The sequence below is a fragment of the Macaca thibetana genome, chromosome 14, assembly GCF_024542745.1.
Source record: "Macaca thibetana thibetana isolate TM-01 chromosome 14, ASM2454274v1, whole genome shotgun sequence".
NCBI classification, from domain to species: Eukaryota; Metazoa; Chordata; class Mammalia; order Primates; family Cercopithecidae; genus Macaca; species Macaca thibetana.
This window is the reverse complement of record NC_065591.1, coordinates 1,103,745-1,127,129: the sequence shown is the minus strand read 5'-3', so window position 1 is coordinate 1,127,129 and position 23,385 is coordinate 1,103,745. Positions and strand designations below refer to the sequence as shown.

Here is a 23,385-nt window from a genome sequence, read left to right as displayed (position 1 = left end):
CCAGCTTAGCTGACGGCACCCTCTGCTCCACCTGCCCCCGGAGGAGTCCCGCGGCTGCCCACGCACTCACACTCGCACTCATAGTGGAAGTCACAGGGCTGGCTCGGGTCGGACACTTTGATGGGCAGGTGCTTGTTCACGCAGGTGACATTGGCCACGGGCTTTGGGTCCAGCAGGGCGACACGGTTGTCACCCACGCACCTGGCCACCGTGCAGTTCTCCAGGGTCCAGGTCTCATTCACCTGCAGCCGGGAACATGCACGTCCTCACCTGGACCAGCTCACGGGACCCATCCCTTGCCCATCCCACCCCTCGTGGCCCACAGCCCCCGGTGGCCACAAGAGCCTGCCTGGGGAGGGCGGCCCCCGTGCTAGCCTGGCCCCCAGACCCTGTGTGCCTCCACCAGCTGGAGCTACTGGCGGGGGGGTCACTGAGTTGGGCCTCAGGGGCTGGGCACTGGCTGTGCCTCCAGCCGACCCAGACCCTGTGCACACAGCAGGGAAGATAGAGGGCAGGCGGGGCCCACCTGCCGGGGAGGGATGGCATTGTCACAGCCAGGGGCAGGGGAGGGCGAGGGCAGCAGGGTGGAGGACGCTGGTGGTGGGGAGGTGGGGCAGGTGCCCTGGAAGCGGTCGAGGTCACAGTGCTGGTTGCACACGGCATAGAATTGGCAGCCGGCTCGGTCTGTCCTATTGTAGATTACTTCCCCTGTGAAGAACAACACCGTAGGAAGATAAGCCACTCCCAGCAACCGGCAAGCCAGCGTCCTGGGGGAGCAAAGGCAGAGGCCACGCAGAAGGGAGCAGCTGCTCCAGGGAGGGACCGTGGAGGTCAGAGACTGAGCGTGGCCAGTGGGGACCAGGTGTGGCCAGGGGGAGCCAAGCGAGGCCAGTGGGAATAAGCATGGCTGGCAGGGAGAAAGCAACTGGCTCCCAGGACAGGCAGACCCAGGTTAGCATAGCGTGTGGGGAAAGGCTACAGGAGCATTATCCACGTCCACTCACCAGGTGAGAAGAACTGTCCAAATGCCCTGCAGAAGCAGGGAGTAGAGAAGTGGGAGCTGGGGAAGTGAGTGGGTCTGAGGGTGGTGAGGACTGAGGAGGACACAGTGGACATGCTGAAGGCTGGCAGGCTGCTGGGGAGCACTGCGGGGGTGTGGGTGGTCCCCAGGGTGGACGAGCTGGGAACCGTGGAACCAGTGGCTGTGGGCCTGGTGGCCGTGGTGGTCAGCACTTTGGGGGTGCCAGCTGTTCCCACAGTGGAGGAGGGGATGGCAGTAGACCTAGTGGCCATGGTCGTGGTTGCTGTAGTGGTCCGCACTGGAAGGGTGCCTGCAGTCCCTGGGCTGGAGAAAGGGGTGGCTGAGGAGCTGGGCGCTGTGGGTATGGTGGCTGTGGAACCAGTGGCCTCAGTCGGGGTGGCTAGAGTGGTCGGCTCTGTGAGGATCCAGGTCGTCCCCAGAGTGGAGGAGGGGGTTGCTTTGGAGCTGGTGGCTGTGGGTGTGGTGGCTGTGATGGTCAACACTTTGGGAGAGTACGTTGTTCCCGGGGTGGAGGTCAGGGTGGCTGTGGAGCCCGAGGCCATAGTTGTGATGGCTGTAGTGGTCGGCTCTGTGAGGAACCAAGTTGACGCCGGAGTGGAGGAGGGCGTGGCTGTGGAGCTGGTGGCCACACTTATGGTGGCAGTGGTGGTTGGTTCTGTGTGGATCCTGGTCGTTCCCAGAGTAGAGGAAGGTATGGCCGTGGAGCCTGTGGCCACTGTTGTGATGGCTGTAGTGGTTGGCTCTGTGAGGATCCCGGTCGTCCCCAGAGTGGAGGAGGGCGTGGCCGTGGACCTCATAGCCACTGTTGTAATGGTTGTAGTGGTCGGCTCTGTGAGGATCCTGGTTGTCCCTGGAGTGAAGGAGGGTGAGGCTGTGGAGCCCGTGGCCACTGTTGTGATGGCTGTAGTGGTCGGCTCTGTGAGGATCCTGGTCGTCCCCGGAGTGGAAGGCGTGGCCGTGGAGCCCGTGGCCACTGTCGTGATGGCTGTAGTGGTCAGCTCTGTGAGGATTGAGGTCTTCCCTGAAGTGGAGGAGGGCGTGGCCGTGGAGCCCGTGGTCACTGTTGTGATGGCTGTAGTGGTCGGCGCTGTGAGGATCGAGGTCGTCCCTGGAGTGGAGGAGGGGATGGCCATGGAGCCAGTGGCCACAGTTATGGTGGCAGTGGTGGTTGGCTCTGTGAGGAATCCAGTCGTCCCCGGAGTGGAAGGTGTGGCTGTGGAGCCTGTGGTTGTGATGGCTGTAGTGGTCAGCTTTGTGAGGACTGAGGTCTTCCCTGGAGTGGAGGAGGGCACGGCCGTGGACTTCGTGGCCACTGTTGTGACAGTTGTAGTGGTTGGCTCTGTGAGGATCCCAGTCGTCCCCTGAGTGGAGGAGGGCGTGGCCGTGGAGCCCGTGGCCACTGTTGTGATGGCTGTAGTGGTTGGCTCTGTGAGGATTGAGGTCATCCCTGGAGTGGAGGAAGGCGTGGCCGTGGACCTCGTGGCCACTGTTGTGATGGTTGTAGTGGTTGGCTCTGTGAGGATCCCGGTCGTCCCCGGAGTGGAGGTGGGCGTGGCCGTGGAGCCCGTGGCCACTGTTGTGATGGCTGTAGTGGTTGGCTCTGTGAGGATCCCAGTCGTCCCCGGAGTAGAAGGCGTGGCCGTGGAGCCCGTGGCCACTGTTGTGATGGCTGTAGTGGTCGGCTCTGTGAGGATCGAGGTCATCCCTGGAGTGGAGGAGGGGATGGCCGTGGAGCCAGTGGCCACAGTTATGGTGGCAGTGGTGGTCGGCTCTGTGAGGATCCCGGTCGTCCCCGGAGTGGAGGTGGGCGTGGCCGTGGAGCCCGTGGCCACTGTTGTGATGGCTGTAGTGGTTGGCTCTGTGAGGATCGAGGTCATCCCTGGAGTGGAGGAGGGGATGGCCGTGGAGCCAGTGGCCACAGTTATGGTGGCAGTGGTGGTCGGCTCTGTGAGGATCCCGGTCGTCCCCAGAGTGGAGGTGGGCGTGGCCGTGGAGCCCGTGGCCACTGTTGTGATGGTTGTAGTGGTTGGCTCTGTGAGGATCCCGGTCGTCCCCGGAGTGGAGGAAGGCGTGGCCGTGGACCTCGTGGCCACTGTTGTGATGGTTGTAGTGGTTGGCTCTGTGAGGATCCCGGTAGTCCCCAGAGTGGAGGAGGGCATGGCTGTGGAGCCCGGGGCCACTGTTGTGATGGCTGTAGTGGTCGGCTCTGTGAGGATCCTGGTTGTCCCCAGAGTGAAAGGCGTGGCCGTGGAGCCCGTGGCCACTGTCTTGATGGCTGTAGTGGTCAGCTCTGTGAGGATTGAGGTCTTCCCTGGAGTGGAGGAGGGCGTGGCCGTGGAGCCCGTGGTCACTGTTGTGATGGTTGTAGTGGTTGGCTCTGTGAGGATCGAGGTCATCCCTGGAGTGGAGGAGGGGATGGCCGTGGAGCCAGTGGCCACAGTTATGGTGGCAGTGGTGGTCGGCTCTGTGAGGATCCCGGTCGTCCCCGGAGTGGAGGTGGGCGTGGCCGTGGAGCCCGTGGCCACTGTTGTGATGGCTGTAGTGGTTGGCCCTGTGAGGATCGAGGTCATCCCTGGAGTGGAGGAGGGGATGGCCGTGGAGCCAGTGGCCACAGTTATGGTGGCAGTGGTGGTTGGCTCTGTGAGGATTCCAGTCGTCCCCGGAGTGGAGGAGGGCATGGCTGTGGAGGCCGGGGCCACTGTTGTGATGGCTGTAGTGGTTGGCTCTGTGAGGATCGAGGTCATCCCTGGAGTGGAGGAGGGGATGGCCGTGGAGCCAGTGGCCACTGTTGTGATGGCTGTAGTGGTCGGCTCTGTGAGGATCCCGGTTGTCCCCGGAGTGGAGGAATGCGTGGCCGTGGACCTTGTGGCCACTGTTGTGATGGTTGTAGTGGTTGGCTCTGTGAGTATCCCAGTCGTCCCCGGAGTAGAAGGCGTGGCCGTGGAGCCTGTGGCCACTGTTGTGATGGCTGTAGTGGTTGGCTCTGTGAGGATCGAGGTCATCCCTGGAGTGGAGGAGGGGATGGCCGTGGAGCCAGTGGCCACAGTTATGGTGGCAGTGGTGGTCGGCTCTGTGAGGATCCCGGTCGTCCCCGGAGTGGAGGTGGGCGTGGCCGTGGAGCCCGTGGCCACTGTTGTGATGGCTGTCGTGGTTGGCTCTGTGAGGATCGAGGTCATCCCTGGAGTGGAGGAGGGGATGGCCGTGGAGCCAGTGGCCACAGTTATGGTGGCAGTGGTGGTCGGCCCTGTGAGGATCCCAGTCGTCCCCGGAGTGGAGGTGGGCGTGGCCATGGAGCCCGTGGCCACTGTTGTGATGGCTGTAGTGGTTGGCTCTGTGAGGATCGAGGTCATCCCTGGAGTGGAGGAGGGGATGGCCGTGGAGCCAGTGGCCACAGTTATGGTGGCAGTGGTGGTTGGCTCTGTGAGGATCCCAGTCGTCCCCGGAGTGGAGGAGGGCGTGGCTGTGGAGCCCGGGGCCACTGTTGTGATGGCTGTAGTGGTTGGCTCTGTGAGGATCGAGGTCATCCCTGGAGTGGAGGAGGGGATGGCCGTGGAGCCCGTGGCCACTGTTGTGATGGCTGTAGTGGTCGGCTCTGTGAGGATCCCGGTCGTCCCCGGAGTGGAGGAAGGCGTGGCCGTGGACCTTGTGGCCACTGTTGTGATGGCTGTAGTGGTCGGCTCTGTGAGGATCCCGGTCGTCCCCGGAGTGGAGGAAGGCGTGGCCGTGGACCTCGTGGCCACTGTTGTGATGGTTGTAGTGGTTGGCTCTGTGAGGATCCCGGTCGTCCCCGGAGTGGAGGTGGGTGTGGCTGTGGAGCCCGTGGCCACTGTTGTGATGGCTGTAGTGGTTGGCTCTCTGAGGATCCCAGTCGTCCCCGGAGTAGAAGGCGTGGCCGTGGAGCCCGTGGCCACTGTTGTGATGGCTGTAGTGGTTGGCTCTGTGAGGATCGAGGTCATCCCCGGAGTGGAGGAGGGGATGGCCGGGGAGCCAGTGGCCACAGTTATGGTGGCAGTGGTGGTCGGCTCTGTGAGGATCCCGGTCGTCCCCAGAGTGGAGGTGGGCGTGGCCGTGGAGCCCGTGGCCACTGTTGTGATGGTTGTAGTGGTTGGCTCTGTGAGGATCCCGGTTGTCCCCGGAGTGGAGGAAGGCGTGGCCATGGACCTCGTGGCCACTGTTGTGATGGTTGTAGTGGTTGGCTCTGTGAGGATCCCGGTAGTCCCCGGAGTGGAGGAGGACATGGCTGTGGAGCCCAGGGCCACTGTTGTGATGGCTGTAGTGGTCGGCTCTGTGAGGATCCTGGTTGTCCCCAGAGTGAAAGGCGTGGCCGTGGAGCCCGTGGCCACTGTCTTGATGGCTGTAGTGGTCAGCTCTGTGAGGATTGAGGTCTTCCCTGGAGTGGAGGAGGGCGTGGCCGTGGAGCCCGTGGTCACTGTTGTGATGGTTGTAGTGGTTGGCTCTGTGAGGATCGAGGTCATCCCTGGAGTGGAGGAGGGGATGGCCGTGGAGCCAGTGGCCACTGTTGTGATGGCTGTAGTGGTCGGCTCTGTGAGGATCCCGGTCGTCCCCGGAGTGGAGGAATGCGTGGCCGTGGAGCCCGTGGCCACTGTTGTGATGGCTGTAGTGGTTGGCTCTGTGAGGATCGAGGTCATCCCCGGAGTGGAGGAAGGCATGGCCGTGGAGCCCGTGGCCACTGTCGTGATGGCTGTAGTGGTCAACTCTGTGAGGATTGAGGTCTTCCCTGGAGTGTAGGAGGGCGTGGCCGTGGAGCCTGTGGTCACTGTTGTGATGGCTGTAGTGGTCGGCGCTGTGAGGATTGAGGTCATCCCTGGAGTGGAGGAGGGGATGGCCATGGAGCCAGTGGCCACAGTTATGGTGGCAGTGGTGGTTGGCTCTGTGAGGAATCCAGTAGTCCCCGGAGTGGAGGAGGGCAGGGCTGTGGAGCCTGTGGCCACTGTTGTGATGGTTGTAGTGGTCGGCTCTGTGAGGATCCCAGTCGTCCCCGGAGTGGAAGGTGTGGCCGTGGAGCCCGTGGTTGTGATGGCTGTAGTGGTCAGCTCTGTGAGGACTGAGGTCTTCCCTGGAGTGGAGGAGGGCACGGCCGTGGACTTCGTGGCCACTGTTGTGACAGTTGTAGTGGTTGGCTCTGTGAGGATCCCAGTCGTCCCCGGAGTGGAGGAGGGCGTGGCCGTGGAGCCCGTGGTCACTGTTGTGATGGCTGTAGTGGTTGGCTCTGTGAGGATCGAGGTCATCCCTGGAGTGGAGGAGGGGATGGCCGTGGAGCCCGTGGCCACTGTTGTGATGGCTGTAGTGGTCGGCTCTGTGAGGATCCCGGTTGTCCCCGGAGTGGAAGAAGTCGTGGCCGTGGACCTCGTGGCCACTGTTGTGATGGTTGTAGTGGTTGGCTCTGTGAGGATCGAGGTCATCCCTGGAGTGGAGGAGGGGATGGCCGTGGAGCCAGTGGCCACAGTTATGGTGGCAGTGGTGGTCGGCTCTGTGAGGATCCCGGTCGTCCCCGGAGTGGAGGTGGGCGTGGCCATGGAGCCCGTGGCCACTGTTGTGATGGCTGTAGTGGTTGGCTCTGTGAGGATCGAGGTCATCCCTGGAGTGGAGGAGGGGATGGCCGTGGAGCCAGTGGCCACAGTTATGGTGGCAGTGGTGGTTGGCTCTGTGAGGATCCCAGTCGTCCCCGGAGTGGAGGAGGGCGTGGCTGTGGAGCCTGGGGCCACTGTTGTGATGGCTGTAGTGGTTGGCTCTGTGAGGATCGAGGTCATCCCTGGAGTGGAGGAGGGGATGGCCGTGGAGCCCGTGGCCACTGTTGTGATGGCTGTAGTGGTCGGCTCTGTGAGGATCCCGGTTGTCCCCGGAGTGGAGGAAGGCGTGGCCGTGGACCTCGTGGCCACTGTTGTGATGGTTGTAGTGGTTGGCTCTGTGAGGATCCCGGTCGTCCCCGGAGTGGAGGTGGGCGTGGCCGTGGAGCCTGTGGCCACTGTTGTGATGGCTGTAGTGGTTGGCTCTGTGAGGATCGAGGTCATCCCTGGAGTGGAGGAGGGGATGGCCGTGGAGCCAGTGGCCACAGTTATGGTGGCAGTGGTGGTTGGCTCTGTGAGGATCCCAGTCGTCCCTGGACTGGAGGAGGACATGGCTGTGGAGCCCGGGGCCACTGTTGTGATGGCTGTAGTGGTCAGCTCTGTGAGGATCCCGGTCGTCCCCGGAGTGGAGGAATGCTTGGCCGTGGACCTTGTGGCCACTGTTGTGATGGTTGTAGTGGTTGGCTCTGTGAGGATCCCGGTCGTCCCCGGAGTGGAGGTGGGCGTGGCCGTGGAGCCTGTGGCCACTGTTGTGATGGCTGTAGTGGTTGGCTCTGTGAGGATCGAGGTCATCCCTGGAGTGGAGGAGGGGATGGCCGTGGAGCCAGTGGCCACAGTTATGGTGGCAGTGGTGGTTGGCTCTGTGAGGATCCCAGTCGTCCCTGGAGTGGAGGAGGGCGTGGCTGTGGAGCCCGGGGCCACTGTTGTGATGGCTGTAGTGGTCAGCTCTGTGAGGATCCCGGTTGTCCCCGGAGTGGAGGAATGCATGGCCGTGGACCTTGTGGCCACTGTTGTGATGGTTGTAGTGGTTGGCTCTGTGAGGATCCCGGTCGTCCCCAGAGTGGAGGTGGGCGTGGCTGTGGAGCCCGGGGCCACTGTTGTGATGGCTGTAGTGGTCGGCTCTGTGAGGATCAAGGTCGTCCCTGGAGTGGAGGAGGGCGTGGCTGTGGAGCTGGTGGCCACAGTTATGGTGGCAGTGGTGGTTGGCTCTGTGACGATCCTGGCCGTCTCCGGAGTGGAGGAGGGCGTGGCCGTGGACCTCGTGGCCACTGTTGTAATGGCTGTAGTGGTCGGCTCTGTGAGGATCGAGGTCATCCCTGGAGTGGAGGAGGGCATGGCTGTGGAGCTGGTGGTCAAAGTTATGGTGGCAGTGTTGGTTGGTTCTGTGAGGCTCCCGGTTGTCCCCTGAGTGGAGGAAGGCGTGGCCGTGGAGCCCGTGGCCACTGTTGTGACGGCTGTAGTGGTCGGCTCTGTGAGAATCCAGGTTGATGCTGGAGTGGAAGAGGGCGTGGCCTTGGAGCCAGTGGCCACAGTTATGGTGGCAGTGGTGGTTGGCTCTGTGAAGATCCAGGTGGTTCCTGGGGTGGAGGAGGGGTTGGCCGTGGAGCCAGTGGCTGCAGTCATTGCGGTTGTGGTGGGAAAAACTTCAGTGATTCGAGTAGTCCCTGTAGTGGAGGAGGGAATGGCTGTGGAGCCCGTGACCACTGTTGTGATGGCTGTAGTGGTTGGCTCTGTGAGGATCGCGGTGGTCCCTGGAGTGGAGGAGGGGATGGTCGTGGAGCCCGTGGCCACTGTTGTGATGGCTGTAGTGGTTGGCTCTGTGAGAATCCAGGTTGACCCCAGAGTGGAGGAGGGTGTGGCCTTGGAGCTGGTGGCCAGGGTGCTGGGGCAGCGGCCGTAGTTGCAGCAGAACACACGGATTTCGTAGTTGAAGCACATCTTGAACTTCCCCACCTGCTGACGGTTCCTGCAGACCAAGCCGAAGTCCAGGCTGCATTCCACGACCTGGCCCAACTCCCGCAGGGGGACACCAGGCTGGGCCTGGGCGCGGCACTCGAGGCCCAGGGGCTGCTCACAGACGGCCCCTCCAGCCGCGCGGATGTTGGAGTAGGTCTCCAAGTCCCCGCCAGAGGGCCCCGACATGGGGTAGCTGTAGTCCAGCCAGTCTGACCAGGCACACTGGGGCTCACAGCCCGTGGACACCACCGGGGTTGTGGGGGCCGATGTGGGGCTGCTGGGCAGCAGGGTTGAGGTGTGGGTCTTGCTGGTTGTGGCCGTGGTGAGGCCCGGGGTGGTCTTCCCTGGAGAAAGGGGTGACTCAGTGGTTCTGCTGTGAGTGTGAGGACTGGACAGGGCTGGAGTCGAGTGTGGGGTGGTACCGGTGGTTTCTACTGGGGTGTGGGAAGTCACCGTGGATGGCTCTGTGATGTGGGTGGTGCCCGACGTGGCCACAGAAGTCCGGGCTGTGGGTACCGTGCGGGGACTCTCGGGGAGCTGGGATCGCCCATGTGTGGTGGCCGTGGTGGACAGCACTGGGGGTGTATGGGTGGTCCCTAGGGCAGAGGAGGGAGCCACTGTGGTGCTGGTGGCTGCAGGTGTGGTGGCCGTGGTGGTCAGCGCTGGGGAGATGGGAGTTGTCCCTGGAGTGGAGGAGGGGGTGGTGGTGGAGCCTGTGGCCATGATTGTCGTGCCCGTGGTGGCCAGTGCTGGGGGTGTACCAGTGGTCTGTGGGCTAGAGGAGGGTGTTGCCATAGAGCCAGTGGCCACAGTTATGGTGGTGTTGGTCAGCACTGTCGGGGTGTGGGTGGTCCCTGGGATGGAGGAGGGGGTCACTGTGTAGCTGCTGGTTGTGGGTGTGGTGGTTGTGGTGATAAGTGCTGTAAGAGTGCTTGCAGTCCCTGGGCTGGAGGAGGGGGTGGCTGTGGAGCTTCTGGTGATGGCCATGGTGGTCAGCACTTTAGAGGTGTGAGCTGTTCCTGAGGTGAGGAGGGTGGCCGTGGAGCCAGTGGCCTGGATTGTGGTGGCCGTGGTGGTTAGCGCTGTGGAGGTGTGGGTGGTCCTTGGAGTGGAAGAGGCGTGGGCTGTGGACAGGGTGGCCGTTGGTGCGGTGGTCTGTGCTGTGAGGTTCCAAGTGGTTCTCAGGGAGGAGGATGGGATGGCTGTAAAGCTGGTAGCTGTGGGTGTGGTGGCTGTGCTTGTCAGCACAACTGGAAGGGTGGGTGCAGTCCCTGGACTGGTGGAGGGAGTGGCTTTGGAGCCAGTGGCTGTGGGTTTCGTGGCCATGGTGGTCAGCAATTCTGAGGTGGCAGCAGTTGCTGGGGTGGAGGAGGGGGTGACTGTGGAGCTGGTGGCCACATTCGTGGTCAATGTTGTGGTTGGCTCTGTGAAGATCCAGGTGGTCCCAGGAGTGGAGGAGGAGGTGGCTGTGGAGCCGGTAGTCCCTGGGGTGGAGGAGGGGTTGGCCGTGGAGCCAGTGGCTTCAGTCGTTGCAGTTGTGGTGGGAAACACTTTGGTGATTTGAGTAGTCCCTGAGGTGGAGGAAGGGATGGCAGTGGAGCCCGTGACCACTGTTGTGATGGCTGTAGTGGTTGGCTCTGTGAGGATCGCGGTGGTCCCCGGAGTGGAGGAGGGCATGGCTGTGGAGCCCGTGGCCACTGTTGTGATGGCTGTAGTGGTTGGCTCTGTGAGGATCCCGGTTGTCTCCAGAGTGGAGGAGGGTGTGGCCTTGGAGCTGGTGGCCGGGGTGCTGGGGCAGCGGCCGTAGTTGCAGCAGAACACACGGATTTCGTAGTTGAAGCACATCTTGAACTTCCCCACCTGCTGACGGTTCCTGCAGACCAAGCCGAAGTCCAGGCTGCATTCCACGACCTGGCCCAACTCCCGCAGGGGGACACCAGGCTGGGCCTGGGCGCGGCACTCGAGGCCCAGGGGCTGCTCACAGACGGCCCCTCCAGCCGCGCGGATGTTGGAGTAGGTCTCCAAGTCCCCGCCAGAGGGCCCCGACATGGGGTAGCTGTAGTCCAGCCAGTCTGACCAGGCACACTGGGGCTCACACCACCGGGACACCACCGGGGTCGTGGGGGCCGATGTGGGGCTGCTGGACAGCAGGGTCGAGGCACGGGTCTCGCTGGTTGTGGCCGTGGCCGTGGTCCTGGAGGTGGCCGTGGTGAGGCCCGGGGTGGTCTTCCCTGGAGAAAGGGGTGACTCAGTGGTTCTGCTGTGAGTGTGAGGGCTGGACAGGGCTGGAGTCGAGTGTGGGGTGGTACCGGTGGTTCCTACTGGGGTGTGGGAAGTCACCGTGGATGGCTCTGTGATGTGGGTGGCGCCCGAGGTGGCCATGGAAGTCCGGGCTGTGGGTACCGTGCGGGGACTCTCAGGGAGCTGGGATCGCCCATGTGTGGTGGCCATGGTGGACAGCACTGGGGGTGTATGGGTGGTCCCTAGGGCAGAGGAGGGAGCCACTGTGGTGCTGGTGGCTGCAGGTGTGGTGGCCGTGGTGGTCAGCACTGGGGAGATGGGAGTTGTCCCTGGAGCGGAGGAAGGGGTGGTGGTGGAGCCTGTGGCCGTGATTGTCGTGCCCGTGGTGGCCAGTGCTGGGGGTGTACCAGTGGTCTGTGGGCTAGAGGAGGGTGTTACCATAGAGCCAGTGGCCACGGTTGTGGTGGTGTTGGTCAGCACTGTGGGGGTGTGGGTGGTCCCTGGGATGGAGGAGGGGGTCACCATGGAGCCGCTGGTTGTGGGTGTGGTGTTTGTGCCGATCCGCCCTGGAAGTGTGGGTGCAGTCCCTGGGCTAGAGGAGGGAGTGGCTGTGAAGCCCCTGGTTGTGGTAGTCAGCACTTTGGTAGTGTAAGCTGTTCCTGGGCTGGAGGAGGGGGTGGCCATGGAGCCAGTGGCCCCAGTTGTGGTGGCCGTGGTGGTAAGCACTGTGGAAATATGGGCAGTCTCTGGAGTGAAGGAGGGTCTGGCTGTGGACATGGTGGCTGTGGGTGTGGTGGTCTGTGCTGTGAGGGTCCAGGTGGTCCCCAGAGAGGAAGAGGGGATGGCTGTAAAGCTTGTAGCTGTGGGTGTGGTGGCTGTGCTTGTCAGTGCTGGAAGGGTGGGTGCAGTCCCTGGACTGGAGGAGGGAATGGCTTTGGAGCCGGTGACTGTGGGTGTTGTGGTCATGGTGGTCAGCACATTTGGGGTGGCAGCAGTTGCCGGGGTGTGGGAGGGGGTGGCTTTGGAGGTGGTGGCCATGGTTGTGATGGTTGTGGTGCTCAGCACTTTTGGGGTGTGAGCTGTTCCTTGGCTGGAGGAGGCGGTGGCCATGGAGCTGGTGGGCGTGGTCATGGTGGCTTTAGTGGTTGGCTCTGTGAAGATCAAGGTGGTACCACCCAGGGTGGTACCAGTGGTTCCTGCTGGGGGGTGGGAAGTCACCGTGGAGCTGGCAGCCACAGTTGTGGTGGCTGTGGTGGTCAACCCTTTGGGGCTCTGAGCAGTGCTTGAGGTGGAGGAGGGGGTGGCTGTGGAGCTGGTGGCCTGGGTTGTGATGGCTGTGGTGGTCAGCACTTTCACAGTGTGAGCTGTTCCTGGGGTGGAGGAGCGCCTGGCTGTGGTGCCTGTGCTCCTGGGTGTGGCAGCTGTGGAACCGGTGCTCATGGGTATGGTAACTGTGGATCCGGTGCTCATGGGAGTGGTAACTGTGGATCCGGTGCTCGTGGGAGTGGTAGCCGTGGATCCGGTGCTCGTGGGAGTGGTAGCCATGGATCCGGTGCTCGTGGGAGTGGTAGCCGTGGATCCGGTGCTCATGGGTACGGTAACTGTGGATCCGGTGCTCGTGGGAGTGGTAGCCATGGAACCGGTGCTCATGGGTACGGTAACTGTGGATCCGGTGCTCGTGGGAGTGGTAGCCGTGGATCTGGTGCTCATGGGAGTGGTAGCCGTGGATCCAGTGCTCGTGGGAGTGGTAGCCGTGGATCCGGTGCTTGTGGGAGTGGTAGCCGTGGATCCAGTGCTCGTGGGAGTGGTAGCCGTGGATCCGGTGCTTGTGGGAGTGGTAGCCGTGGATCCGGTGCTCGTGGGAGTGGTAGCCATGGATCCGGTGCTCGTGGGAGTGCTGGCACAGTGGCTGTCATCACAGCACAACAGCCGCACATGAAAGTTGTGGCAGTACCACAGGGGCCCAGACTGGTCACGGTTCCTACACACCAGCCCAATGCTCACGTCACACTGCACCACCTGCCCCAGGGCCTCCAGGGGTTGGTTGGGCTCCTTCTCAGAGCGGCACTCAATGTCCCGTGGATGCTCGCAGAAGGTATGGCCAGCAGAGCGGATGACCCCAAAGGTCTCAAAGTCCCCGCCATCAGGGTCAGAGCTGGGGTAGTCCTCATCAAACCAGTCTGTCCAGGTGCAGCGAGGCACACAGCCCGTGCTGGGAGACGGGGGGCCAGAGGGCAGGGTCGTCCCGATGGTGGGCCCAGAGCTGGAAGTCCGCAGGGTTGTGTGCACACGGGCGGTCACCACGGGGGACGTTGTGGGGGTGCTGGTCACAATTGGACTGGTGGGCATGGATGGAGCCTGGGAGGTCTGCTGCCCCCTGGTAGGGAGGAGGCTGGCGGTGGAAGGTAAAGGGGCAGAGGGACTGGGGAGGGACACCCTCTCTGTGGTCTTGGAGAAGCTGGGGCCAGTTTGAGTGGTGGCCAGAGTTGAGGATCCTGTTACTGCTGGTGACTTGGTGCTCCAGGTTGCAATGGCTGTGGAGGCAGTCACTGTGGGGCTGGTGGCCCCCATGGAGGTGAGTCTGGGTGCCTGTGTGGAGGAGGTGGGCGTGGGGGCGGCTGTGTGGGGGCAGTGGCTGTAGTCGTCACAGCAGAGCACACGCACATTGTAGTTGAAGCACATGTTGAACCTGCCTGTCTGGTCCTCATTCTTGCAGATCAGCCCCGTCTCCAGGCTACAGGTCAGCACCTGCCCGATCTGGTCAATGCTCACCTCGGGGTAGTTTTCTGCCCGGCACTCTATGCTCTTTGGTGCCCAGCATATCTTGCCCCCAGCAGCCCTGATGTTTTCAAAAGTTTCCATGTCCCCGCCTGCGACCCCTGAGGTTGGGAAGTCCACGTCAAACCACTCTGTCCACTCACACTTCGGTTGACAGCGGGTAGTGCTCTGGCTAGTGGTGGTCTCAGTCAAGCGGCTCAGTGTCGTCTCTGTCCTGGGGGTGCTGGTCTCGGCCTGAGAGGTGAACAGTTCGCTCGAGAGTGTCGGCGCCAGGCTCGTGGTCAGCGGCTGTTTGGAGCTGGAGCTGGCTGTGCCTGTCAGGTGAGCTCTGGAGGTTGCCATTGTCGTTGGGGCTGGCGTGGGTGGCTGTGAGGGATGCCATGTGCCCGAACTCCCCGTGGTCCCTGGCAGGACTGAGTGTGTTGGAAGGTTGGATGTGGCCACCCCTGGGACAGTGGGTTCTGTGGAGCCTGCAGGAACCGTGGGGCCTCCTGTGGTGGCTGTACCAAGGGTGCCCGTGTATCTGGGGGATGTCAGTCCTTTTGAGAGGGTGGGGACTGCTGTGGTGCTGGTCACCCCCAGGCTACTCGTTGACTGCAGCGTTGAGAACAGGACCTGGGTGGTGGTGGTGGTGGTGGCCGTCTCCAGCGATGTGGCCGGTGGTGGTGTCGTGGCTCGTCCCCTGCAGTGGTCGGCGCTGCAGCACAGGACCCGGATCCTGTAGTTGTAGCACATCTTGAATATGCCCTCCTGCTCCCAGTTCCTGCACACCAGGCCGAAGCGGACGTCACAGTGCACCTTCTGCCCTACCTGAGCCAGGGGCCAGTTGGGGAAGCTCTCGGCCTGGCACTCTATGTCCTTAGGCTGCTCACATAAGTGCCCTCCTGCAGCCCTGATCTTATCGTAGGACTCAACGTCCCCTCCAAGTTGTTCAGACTTGGGGTAGTCCTCATCAAACCACTCTGTCCACTGACACCGGGGCTGGCAGGTGGTGGTACCTGGGGCCAGGGAGGTGACTGTCGTGGGGCCTGAGCTGGACCCAGTCTGTGAGGTGAGGGCTGCTGTTGACCGGATGCTCGGGATCACCCACAGGGTGGTCTTTTCGGTTGCTGTGGTCTGGGTAGGGGTAGGCACAGCAGGCTCCGTGCTGGCACTGAGGGAGGGCTGGGGGCTGGTGCCTGGGGCCAGGGAGGGGCCACAGGGCACGTATTCACAGCAGAGAACCCGCAGCTCATAGTCGTGACAGAGCGGGGGGCTCTGCTGGCTGTTGGCGCACATCAGCCCCCTCACGCGGTCACAGTCCACCTGCTGGCCCAGCTCTCCCAGTGGCATGTCGGGAAGCTGCCCTGCCCGGCACTCGATGTCGGCTGGCACAGGGCACACCTGGTACCCTCTCTGCCTCAGGTTTTCAAATGTCTCGAAGTCTCCGCCTCCCAGACCAGGCTCTGGGTGGTGCCCGTTGTACCAGCTGGACCAGCGGCAGACCTCGCGGACACACACAGTGGAGACTGGGAGGGCCGGGCCTGCAAGGGGTGTGGGAGAGGGGTCCTGGCTCAGCATCCTCCAGTCCTGGCCTCACAAGGTGGAGGGGCCCCAGAGGACCCTTGTCCCAGGGCTGGCCCTGCCCCTGTGGGATACTGGGGACCCCAGGTGCCTGCCTTAGCCTTGGTTAGAGCCGTTTCTATATGAGGGACTGGAGCCTGGCAGCCTGGCCTTGAGGGAGTCGGCCAGCTGGGATAGGCCATGCTGAGGGATGGGACGGAGTCTGGGAAAGCTTTACTGCCCCCCTGGGTTATCCCATCAATCATCGTGCAGAGGCTTCCTGGGGAGCCCCTGAAGACACGCAGGGTGTTGTGGGGGCTGTGCACCCCTAGACAGAGCTCGGCAGGTCAGTGGATTGGGACTGTTGCTACCATTCAGGGCACCTGCATCAAGAGCCCAGGGGTTCCCTCCTTGTCACCCAGACATGACCGGGCCTCAGGAGAGCCAGGCAGGGCTTACTTGTCGTGGAGTGGGGGACCCAGCTAGTGGTGAAGGTGAATGGCGTTGTGGCCGGAGTTCCAGGACATGCCACAGCCTTCCTGACGATGGTGCCGTTGCTTCCACAGATGGCGATCAAACAGGCACCAAGCCCATCGGTGGTGTTGTAGATGACGTCCTGGTAGCCGTAGGTCCTGTCCTCATAGGTGCAGGTGCAGGCTGGGGATGGACCCGGCAGAGTCACCCGGTGCCTTTGAGCCCCTGGCCCCGGCCCTCACCACTCCCCCACCCCCCTGGCCCTTCCTTACCCTCAAGGCTGTGAGCACACTGGATGCCACTGGGCGTGCAGTTACTGGGGGTGGGGGAGAGGTGAGCTGAGGGCCTGGGGGGCAGCCTGAGGGGCCTGCTCCCCAGCCCTGCACCCCCAGCGCCGCCCACTCCCCACCCCCTCACCAGCTCTGGCAGTTCTCCGCTGTGGGGACTCTTGCGCCAACGTCATAGTAGTTTCCATCCCTGTCGTAGCAGCCACACTGGGCCACGCACTTCATCTGGTCCTCATTGAAGAAGGGCTGGCTGGGTGGGCACGTCGGGTAGCAGCCTAGGGCCGGCAGAGTGAGCAGAAGACTCACCAGGGCCCTTAGGTCTCTCCAGCCAGGGGCGCCATGCTGTAGGGAGTAGCCGCCCCCTACCAGCCAGCAGGGGCCTGCCCCCAAGGCTTGCATTGTACAGTTTAAGGGAGCCTACACCCCGTCCCTGGGGAACCCCGGCCCCCCACATACACTCGGGACCCCAAGGATAGGAGGCTCCATCCAAGAAAGGTTCCCCTCACCTTCCAGGCCAGGCAGGTCCACCAGGCAGTGCCCACTGGGGTTCCGGCAGGTTTTTAGGCAGGGTGCCCCGCAGGGCTGGTAGTGCCACTCACAGCCCCCATGTGGGTTGTAGAAGTCACAGAACAAAGCTGGGGCACAGAGGGCGGAGGTTAAGGAGGCGCCCACCGGCCCTCACCCTTGTTGTGAAGGGCAGCCCCCACCCCGGGTGTGGGGGCCGGTGTCCCCAGGGCCAGACCCAGGCTTGTCCCTGACATGCAGGGTCTTGGGCCAGGTGGTGCCTCACCTTCCCCTCACTCCCCAGCCCTGCCCTTGGAACTCCTGTCCCCCAGGAGCCATCTTGTGCTGGGGTGACCTGTCTGGTGGTTTTGCACAGGTCTGTCTCTGTGCATAGGAACGTGTGCACTCACATGGAGGCACATGCGTGTTGGATGTCTGTGTGCGGCTCAGGCCCAGGTCAATGCACCTACAGAGGCTGCCACACCTCCTCCCCCGCCCCGGGTGCTCCACCCTTCAGCACCACGGACAGAGCCCGACTCACGGCAGGTGTCCGGAGTCCGCCAGGACACACACAGGCCCGCGTCGTGGCAAGCCTGGGCGTAGGCAGCCACAGCCGTGCAGAAACACTCGCAGTCACCACCCGAGTCACAGGCACACGCGTCGTTCACGCAGGCCTCGTAGTACTTGGTGGAGTCAACCTGGGGGTGAGGCCAAGGTGCAGCTCAGCTGGGCCAAGGTCCCCCCCGGCCAGGGGGCGGCTGGCCCAGGGCCAGTTGCTGGAACCATTTGTATTTCAACACCCCCCATGGCAGCTCTCTGAGCTCCCTGACTCCTGGGTCCTGGAATACCTCAGAGCATGCCCCAAATCGGAGCTGCCCCAGCACCACTTCTCCAGCCCACCTGTGCCCTTTTCCAGCTATATCCCTGCCCACCTGCCCAACTGTACACCTGCCCACCTATGCACCTGCCCATATGCCCACCTGTGCACCTGCCCATCTGCCCATCTGTCCACCTGCCCACCTGTGCACCTGCCCATATGCCCACCTGTGCACCTGTCCATCTGCCTGCCTTCACATGTGCTCTTTGGATGTTTCTATCACGTGGATCTGGTCATGTGGCCCACAGGTTTCAAACCCACGTGGAGGATAGCACCCCTGCTCACCCTCTGCCCTCACCCCCACCTCCCTCCGCTGCAGTTGTACTGGCCTCCTTTCCACTTGGGGGCCTTCCCTCCAGCCGACCCAACCCCATGGTGACCCCCACCCAGGGCCCTCCAAGTCCAAGCATCCAACCACCCAGTGCCCACCACACTGCTGTCTCCTCTCGAAGCTCTATGAGGGTCGGCCTTGTCCCCTGGGGTGACGAGGGGTCACTGGGGTGAGCCCAGAACATGCCAGGCTCTTCCAGGCACCCAGTGAACGTGCACTAAGGAAGGAGCGGTCACTTCCTTTCCAGACCAGCCACGTAGGGAGCTGAGCTGTGAACCTGTCCTGACCATTGGGAGCTGCCTGCTTCCTCGAGGCAGCCCACACCCCTTCCAGGCCCCATCTGAACCTGGCTCAGCTTTGTCAGGCCACAGGACCTTCCAAGGGGACACCAGCTGCCTTCTCAAGAGGGCAAGCGGCGGCCAACATGAGAATCTTCAGGGCCTCCCACGAGCGAGTGTGCTCACTGCTGCCCCTATGCCAGCCCCTCACCTCAGCTCCTAACCGCCATGCTGTGTGCCTAAGTGGGCACTCAAGTCTTCCTTAAGATGACAGGAAACTGCTTTTTGGTTTTTTGGTGTTTTGTTTTGAAACAGAGTCTCACTCTTTTTGCTCAGGCTGGTGTGCAGTGGCGCGATCTCGGCTCACTGCAACGTCCTCCTCCCGGGTTCAAGTGATTCTCCTGCCTCAGCCTCCCGAGTAGCTGGGATTATAGGCACCCACCACCACACCCATCTAATTTTTGTATTTTTAGTAGAGACAGGGTTTCACCATGTTGGCCAGGCTGGTCTCGAACCCCTGACCTCAGGTGATCCACCTGCCTCAGCCTCTCAAAGTGCTGGGATTACAGGCGTGAGCCGCTGCGCCCAGTCAGGAAACTGCTTTTTGGAAGTCTCTGCTTAAGGCTGATCTGTGATTCCTCCCGGGCTGGGCGGGGAGCCAGGCTGGCGTTCCAGTGCTGAGGATTGGGCAGGTCTAGGGATCACAGAGGAGGGTGGCTGGGGCCACATCGAGGGCTACCCCTCCCTGAGAGCCTCTGGGTGCGGCTGAGGCTGTGGTCAAGGGAGTGGCTGGGAAACAGCCAAGATGGCTTCGTGCCAGGGGCAGGAGGCACAGGTGCGGGGCTGATGAGAGATCCAGACTTGGGACCTGACATCCAGGACCGTGTGCCGTGGGACATGGTCAGACCCTCCTTGGAGCCCTGCTGTGTGCCCAGAAGACCCAGTTCTCGGCGGGAAGGAAGCAGCTGCCGTCCCCACCAGACCCTGCCTGCCAAGACCAGAGCCCCACCTGGGCGCGGCAGGCGGCGAAGGTAGGACCGTGGAGGATGCTGCACTGCTTCTGGGCCCAGGACTTGCGGAAGGGGTTGGCCGTGCAGGGGTCCTTCGGCGCCAGGGCGTCTGGGCAGGACGGGGAGAGCTTCCAACTGTTCCCAAACTCCAGCGCGTCCCCCACCACGGACCGGCTACGCGTGGCAAAGTCATTGATGGCATGGTCGTCGAAGTTCCCGCACAGGCCGCAGACCCTGCCCTGCAGAGGCAGCAAGAAAGTGGGGCCCTGGAGCTGGGGCCACAGGCACCCATGGGAGGCAGCACAGAGCCTGCCCTGGGGTCCAGAGCCCTCGGGGGATGGAGGGAGGGCAGCCGGTTCCCCAGGCAGTGCCCGGTGAACTTGCAGGGGACAGGTGTGCAGTGGGTCCGTGCGTGGACTGCTGGGTGGCACCTGCTCCCCTGTAAAACCCTCTGCCCACTGTGGAGACCACAGGCAGGGCCCTCACCAGCCAGGCTCATGTACCCACAGGTCAGTGAGTCCCACAGGCCCCACCGGGCACTGGGGTTTCTCTTGCTGTGAGAGGGTCCTGCAGGGCCGAGGAGTGCACGGCCCGAGCTCACCTTGTAGTCCTGGTGCAGTCGGATGAACACACTGGTCTTCCGGTCCCAGGACACGGCCATCCCGCGGGTCTCGATGACCAGGAAGATCCCCATGTAGCGGATCTTGTAGGGCGGGTCCCCGCCCGGCCCCCTCGCCACTGCCTTAAAGGCGCCCTCCTGGAGGATCAGCTCGTAGCTCTGCAGGGGAGGCAGAGGCGGCCAGAAGCTGACCCTGTGGCCCCCGGGCAGGGGCCTGAGACCCAGGGATGCCCCACCCAGTACAGGGCCCTGCAGGTGCGCACGGGCTCTTGGCACAAGGGGCTGTCATTAGGAACGAGCTGGGTCCACGAGACCCTCAGCGGAGGTTTGGCAAGAGGCTGGCCAGGAAGTGCTGGGGACAGGGGCTGCCTGGGAACGCTGGGGCTGCACGGGAGCAGCAGAGGCCGCAGTGGGCCGGCTCCACCCCACCCTGCTCCCTATCCAGCCCTGCATGCAGCCCCCACACCCTCACGCCAGCCTCCCCGATCCGCTGTGGTCCTCAGCCCCTCTCGCCATGTGCAGGGAGTGTCCCGGCCAGTGGCTCTTTCTCTCAGGGAGCTCTGGCCCCCCTTTGCTGGGGTGGGTGTCTCTGGGTGTGGCAGGGTGAATGGTGGCTCCTGAAAATGTCTGTCCACATACAAAGTCCCAGAACCTCGGCCTGGGGCCTCATTGGGAGAAAGCGTCTCTGCAGATGGGATTGAGTGAAGCATCTTGAAATGAGGTCGTCCTGGACTACCTGGGGGGCCCTAAATCCAAGGACCAGTGTCCTTACAAGAGACAGAAGAGAAAAACAAAAACAAAAAGAGAAGACAGACACAGACACAGCGGGAGGTCACAGGCAGCCGCAGCCCAGGGACGCCTGCAGCCCATGAAGCTGGGAGAGGCAGGAAGGACCTCCTCAGACCCTCAACAGGGAGTGTGGTCCTACCCGCCTGGATCTCTGACTTCCGGCTCCAGGACTGAGAATGCATTTCTGTTGTCTAAGCCCCCTGGTTTGTGGCTGTTTGGAACAGCATCCCGGGGCCAGGACACTGCTGAGAACCTGTGGGTGCAGCTGAAGCCTCACGAAGCTTCCCTGGGGGCCGGCTCGCTGGCTGCAGGGTCAGGGGGCTCACAGCCGGGGCCGCTCTCACCTCCACGAAGAGCTTGATGGCCTTGGAGCAGGTGGTGCCGGTGGTCCCACAGGGGATGTTCTCGGTGACGATGCGGAAGGTCCCGTGGGTGGCGTCGTCCCCACAGTAGTCCTGGGCCAGGAAGAGACAAGCTGCTGGCCGCGGGCCGGAGCGTGCCCAGCCTGCAGGAGCGGGCGAGGGGGCGGCGTACCTGGGCCAGGATGTACTCGCAACTGCCTTCAAAGCTGTAACGCTCGCCATCAAAGGTGATGAAGTGGCCATCCCCGTAGGCCACGCAGGTGCCCAGGCAGAGCCGGTGGCTGCACTCCCACCTCCGGTTTCTGCAGGTGCTGCGAGGGGCCAGGGACGGTGCCTGCTCACAGGGGCCTGCCCTCCTGGCCGTCCTGAGACCCCGCACCCAGGCCTGTGCAGGTCAGCACACGGCCTCAGCCTCCCCAGGCCCAGTCTGACCCGTCCTCGGTGGAAGGGGTGGCGTTCCCCACTGTGAATGCAGGGCACGCAGCTCCTGGTAGCACCACTGGCCCTAGGCCACCTTCCAGAGGACGCACAGGACGGCCCATGGCTTTCCCAGCAACTCTGTCTCCTGTTATGACCCCATCTTGCCCTGGCCAGCTGGCCCCCTTCCCTCCCCACCCACTGCCCTCCCTGCTCCCTTCCCTCCCCGCCCGCTGCCCTCCCCACCCACTGCCCTCCCTGAGCCCTTCCCTCCCCGCCCGCTGCCCTCCCCACCCACTGCCCTCCCTGAGCCCTTCCCTCCCCGCCCGCTGCCCTCCCTGCCCGCTGCCTCCGAGGGACCCACGACCCACCAGGTGTTGCAGTCGACCCTGATGGTGTCTCCAGGCTTGTAGGTGGCCTCGTTGTGCACGCAGGGGCAGTCCTCCTCGGCGATGCAGCCCCCACTCCCATCTGACACCAGCCCCGGGGGACAGACACAGCCGGACACGCAGTGTGTGCTGAACTGTGGGGCCCAGGCAGGTACCAGTCAGGGCCGGACACCAGGGTAGGCAGATACCACTCACCCTCTGGGACAGGCGCACCCAGTGGCCCCCAGGGCAATTCACGGGCCGGGGCGGAGCTTCCGGGTGGGTAAGTGTCTCCAGGACCACCAGATCCCTGGGCTCGGGAGCTGGGAAAGCTGGGACCCCTTCCCTGCCCACCCCTCCCTGAAGCACGGGACAGCCGGGGCCAGGAACTCACACAGCCCACGTCCAGCGTGTGGCAGCTCCGGAGGCACTCGGCCCCAGGGGTGCCCGCCAAGCTGTTGCTGCAGTTCAGGTACACCATGGGGGCCACACACCCTGGGGGCAGAGCTTGGTGGGAGGGGTTCTGGGGAAGGGCAGCCCTCGACTGACCCTGGGCAGCCCTGAGCCTGTCCTGCTGGCCAAGCTAGCAGCCCCCGAGCCAAAGCTTCCATGAAACCTGCAGCCCCCAACCCCAGGACACCCCGGCCACACTGCGGGGCAGAGACCCATTGGCTCCTCTGTCCCTGGCGTGTCGGGGCATGGGTGCCTGTGGCAGAGCCCAGGTGAGGACTGACCTGGTCCGGCAGGGCTCAGGTGGGGTGCGGCGAGTCGGGGCGAGGCGGGGCGGGGCTGTGCGTGGCTGTGCGTGGCGGGGCGGGGCTGGGCGGGGCGGGGCGGGGCTGGGCAGTGTGGGGCGGGGTGCCATTTACCTGCGCTTTTCTGCAGAGAGGCTCCCAGGCAGCTCAGCTTCCCACCCTCACACGAACTACAAGAGATGGACGGCCCGGCCTGGACCTGCCGCCCTCACCCCACAGACCCCACCCCCAGGCTCCCGAGCACCCACAGAGCGCTGGGCCTCCCCAGCCTGGCTTCCTCCTCGTGAGACCGGACAGTGCCTGCCACTGTTCGCTGGGAGGCGCGTGGGTAAATACACACAGGTGGGCGACAAAGCAGCCAGGACCCTGCGGTTAGCAGCAGCCTTTGAACCCAGGGTGGGAGTGGGGGCCACCCACCTTTCCTGGCAGGGGCTGCTGTTTGGACCCAGCTGAGAACAGCCAGCAGGCGTCCTCCCAGGGCCACCTCCACTCCTGGCCTCTTTCCCAGCCGGGAATTTTCTCTTTAGAATGTGCTGGGTCCACCCTGCGCCGCCCTCCCCAGCCTGGCCCCTCGTGTCTCAGAACCCTCGTGGGGAGGCACAGAAGCCTTCGGGGAGGGCGGGAGGTGGCTTTGAGGAGCACTCAGGGACCTGCTTTCCCTCCTGCCCAGCCCCTTACCACACAGCGCCTTCGTCGTGCACGACCTCTCCAGGAGCCAGCACGGTGCCGTGAACGTAGCAGGGGCACTCCCGGGCGGGCACACAGACGCCCGCGTCATTGAGGAAGGTGCCCGTGGGGCAGGTGCAGCCGTCCACAGGCACAAAGGAAACGCTGCAGGTGACGTCGGCCTCACTCAGGCCTCGGCAAGTCGGCTGGCAGGCGTCCACCACGTAGGCATAGCTCTGGGACTTGGGGCAGTTCTGCATGTACTTGGCTATGGTCGGTGGGGCCAGGGAGGACAGGTCAGCGGCTGAGCAGCCTGGCCAGCCCCCGCCCACCCCATCTTCAACTCAGCATCCCTGTCTGTGATGTGGTGATCGCAAGGATACAAGGTTCTTGCGAGGCTGGGATGAGGAGGTACAAAGCTCTGGGCTGAGAACCGTGTGAGTGACGGCTGCTGCCGGCCAGGGTCCCCCGCACCCCACGCAGCGTGGACACATCCCCCCT

General features: G+C 63.5%; 2 protein-coding genes across 13 annotated transcripts in view; one reads left to right on the top strand and one right to left on the bottom strand.

Moving 5' to 3' along the window:
- Positions 1–23,385, top strand: part of POLR2L (RNA polymerase II, I and III subunit L) — a 627,758-nt gene that overhangs the window by 192,794 nt on the left and 411,579 nt on the right. The gene's annotated exons all lie outside the window — the stretch shown is intronic.
- Positions 1–23,385, bottom strand: part of MUC5B (mucin 5B, oligomeric mucus/gel-forming) — a 42,346-nt gene that overhangs the window by 8,982 nt on the left and 9,979 nt on the right. The window contains exons 18-38 of one of the 7 annotated variants that reach the window (XM_050757839.1): positions 22,897–23,152; positions 22,333–22,388; positions 21,858–21,958; positions 21,467–21,618; positions 20,851–20,989; positions 20,661–20,771; positions 19,510–19,686; positions 18,908–19,147; positions 16,954–17,110; positions 16,415–16,543; positions 16,039–16,183; positions 15,894–15,937; positions 15,607–15,804; positions 7,280–15,128; positions 6,461–6,931; positions 5,204–5,686; positions 4,319–4,684; positions 3,111–3,538; positions 1,005–2,675; positions 527–708; positions 71–242 (exon numbers count right to left, since the gene is read on the bottom strand). In XM_050757839.1, coding sequence (XP_050613796.1) covers positions 71–242; positions 527–708; positions 1,005–2,675; positions 3,111–3,538; positions 4,319–4,684; positions 5,204–5,686; positions 6,461–6,931; positions 7,280–15,128; positions 15,607–15,804; positions 15,894–15,937; positions 16,039–16,183; positions 16,415–16,543; positions 16,954–17,110; positions 18,908–19,147; positions 19,510–19,686; positions 20,661–20,771; positions 20,851–20,989; positions 21,467–21,618; positions 21,858–21,958; positions 22,333–22,388; positions 22,897–23,152 — 13,527 coding nt within the window. Of the gene's footprint in view, positions 1–70; positions 243–526; positions 709–1,004; positions 2,846–3,110; positions 3,539–4,318; positions 4,685–5,203; positions 5,687–6,460; positions 6,932–7,279; positions 15,129–15,606; positions 15,805–15,893; positions 15,938–16,038; positions 16,184–16,414; positions 16,544–16,953; positions 17,111–18,907; positions 19,148–19,509; positions 19,687–20,660; positions 20,772–20,850; positions 20,990–21,466; positions 21,619–21,857; positions 21,959–22,332; positions 22,389–22,896; positions 23,153–23,385 lie in introns of those variants that run through there. The other 6 variants (XM_050757832.1, XM_050757833.1, XM_050757836.1 and 3 more) reach the window with 6 other exon arrangements.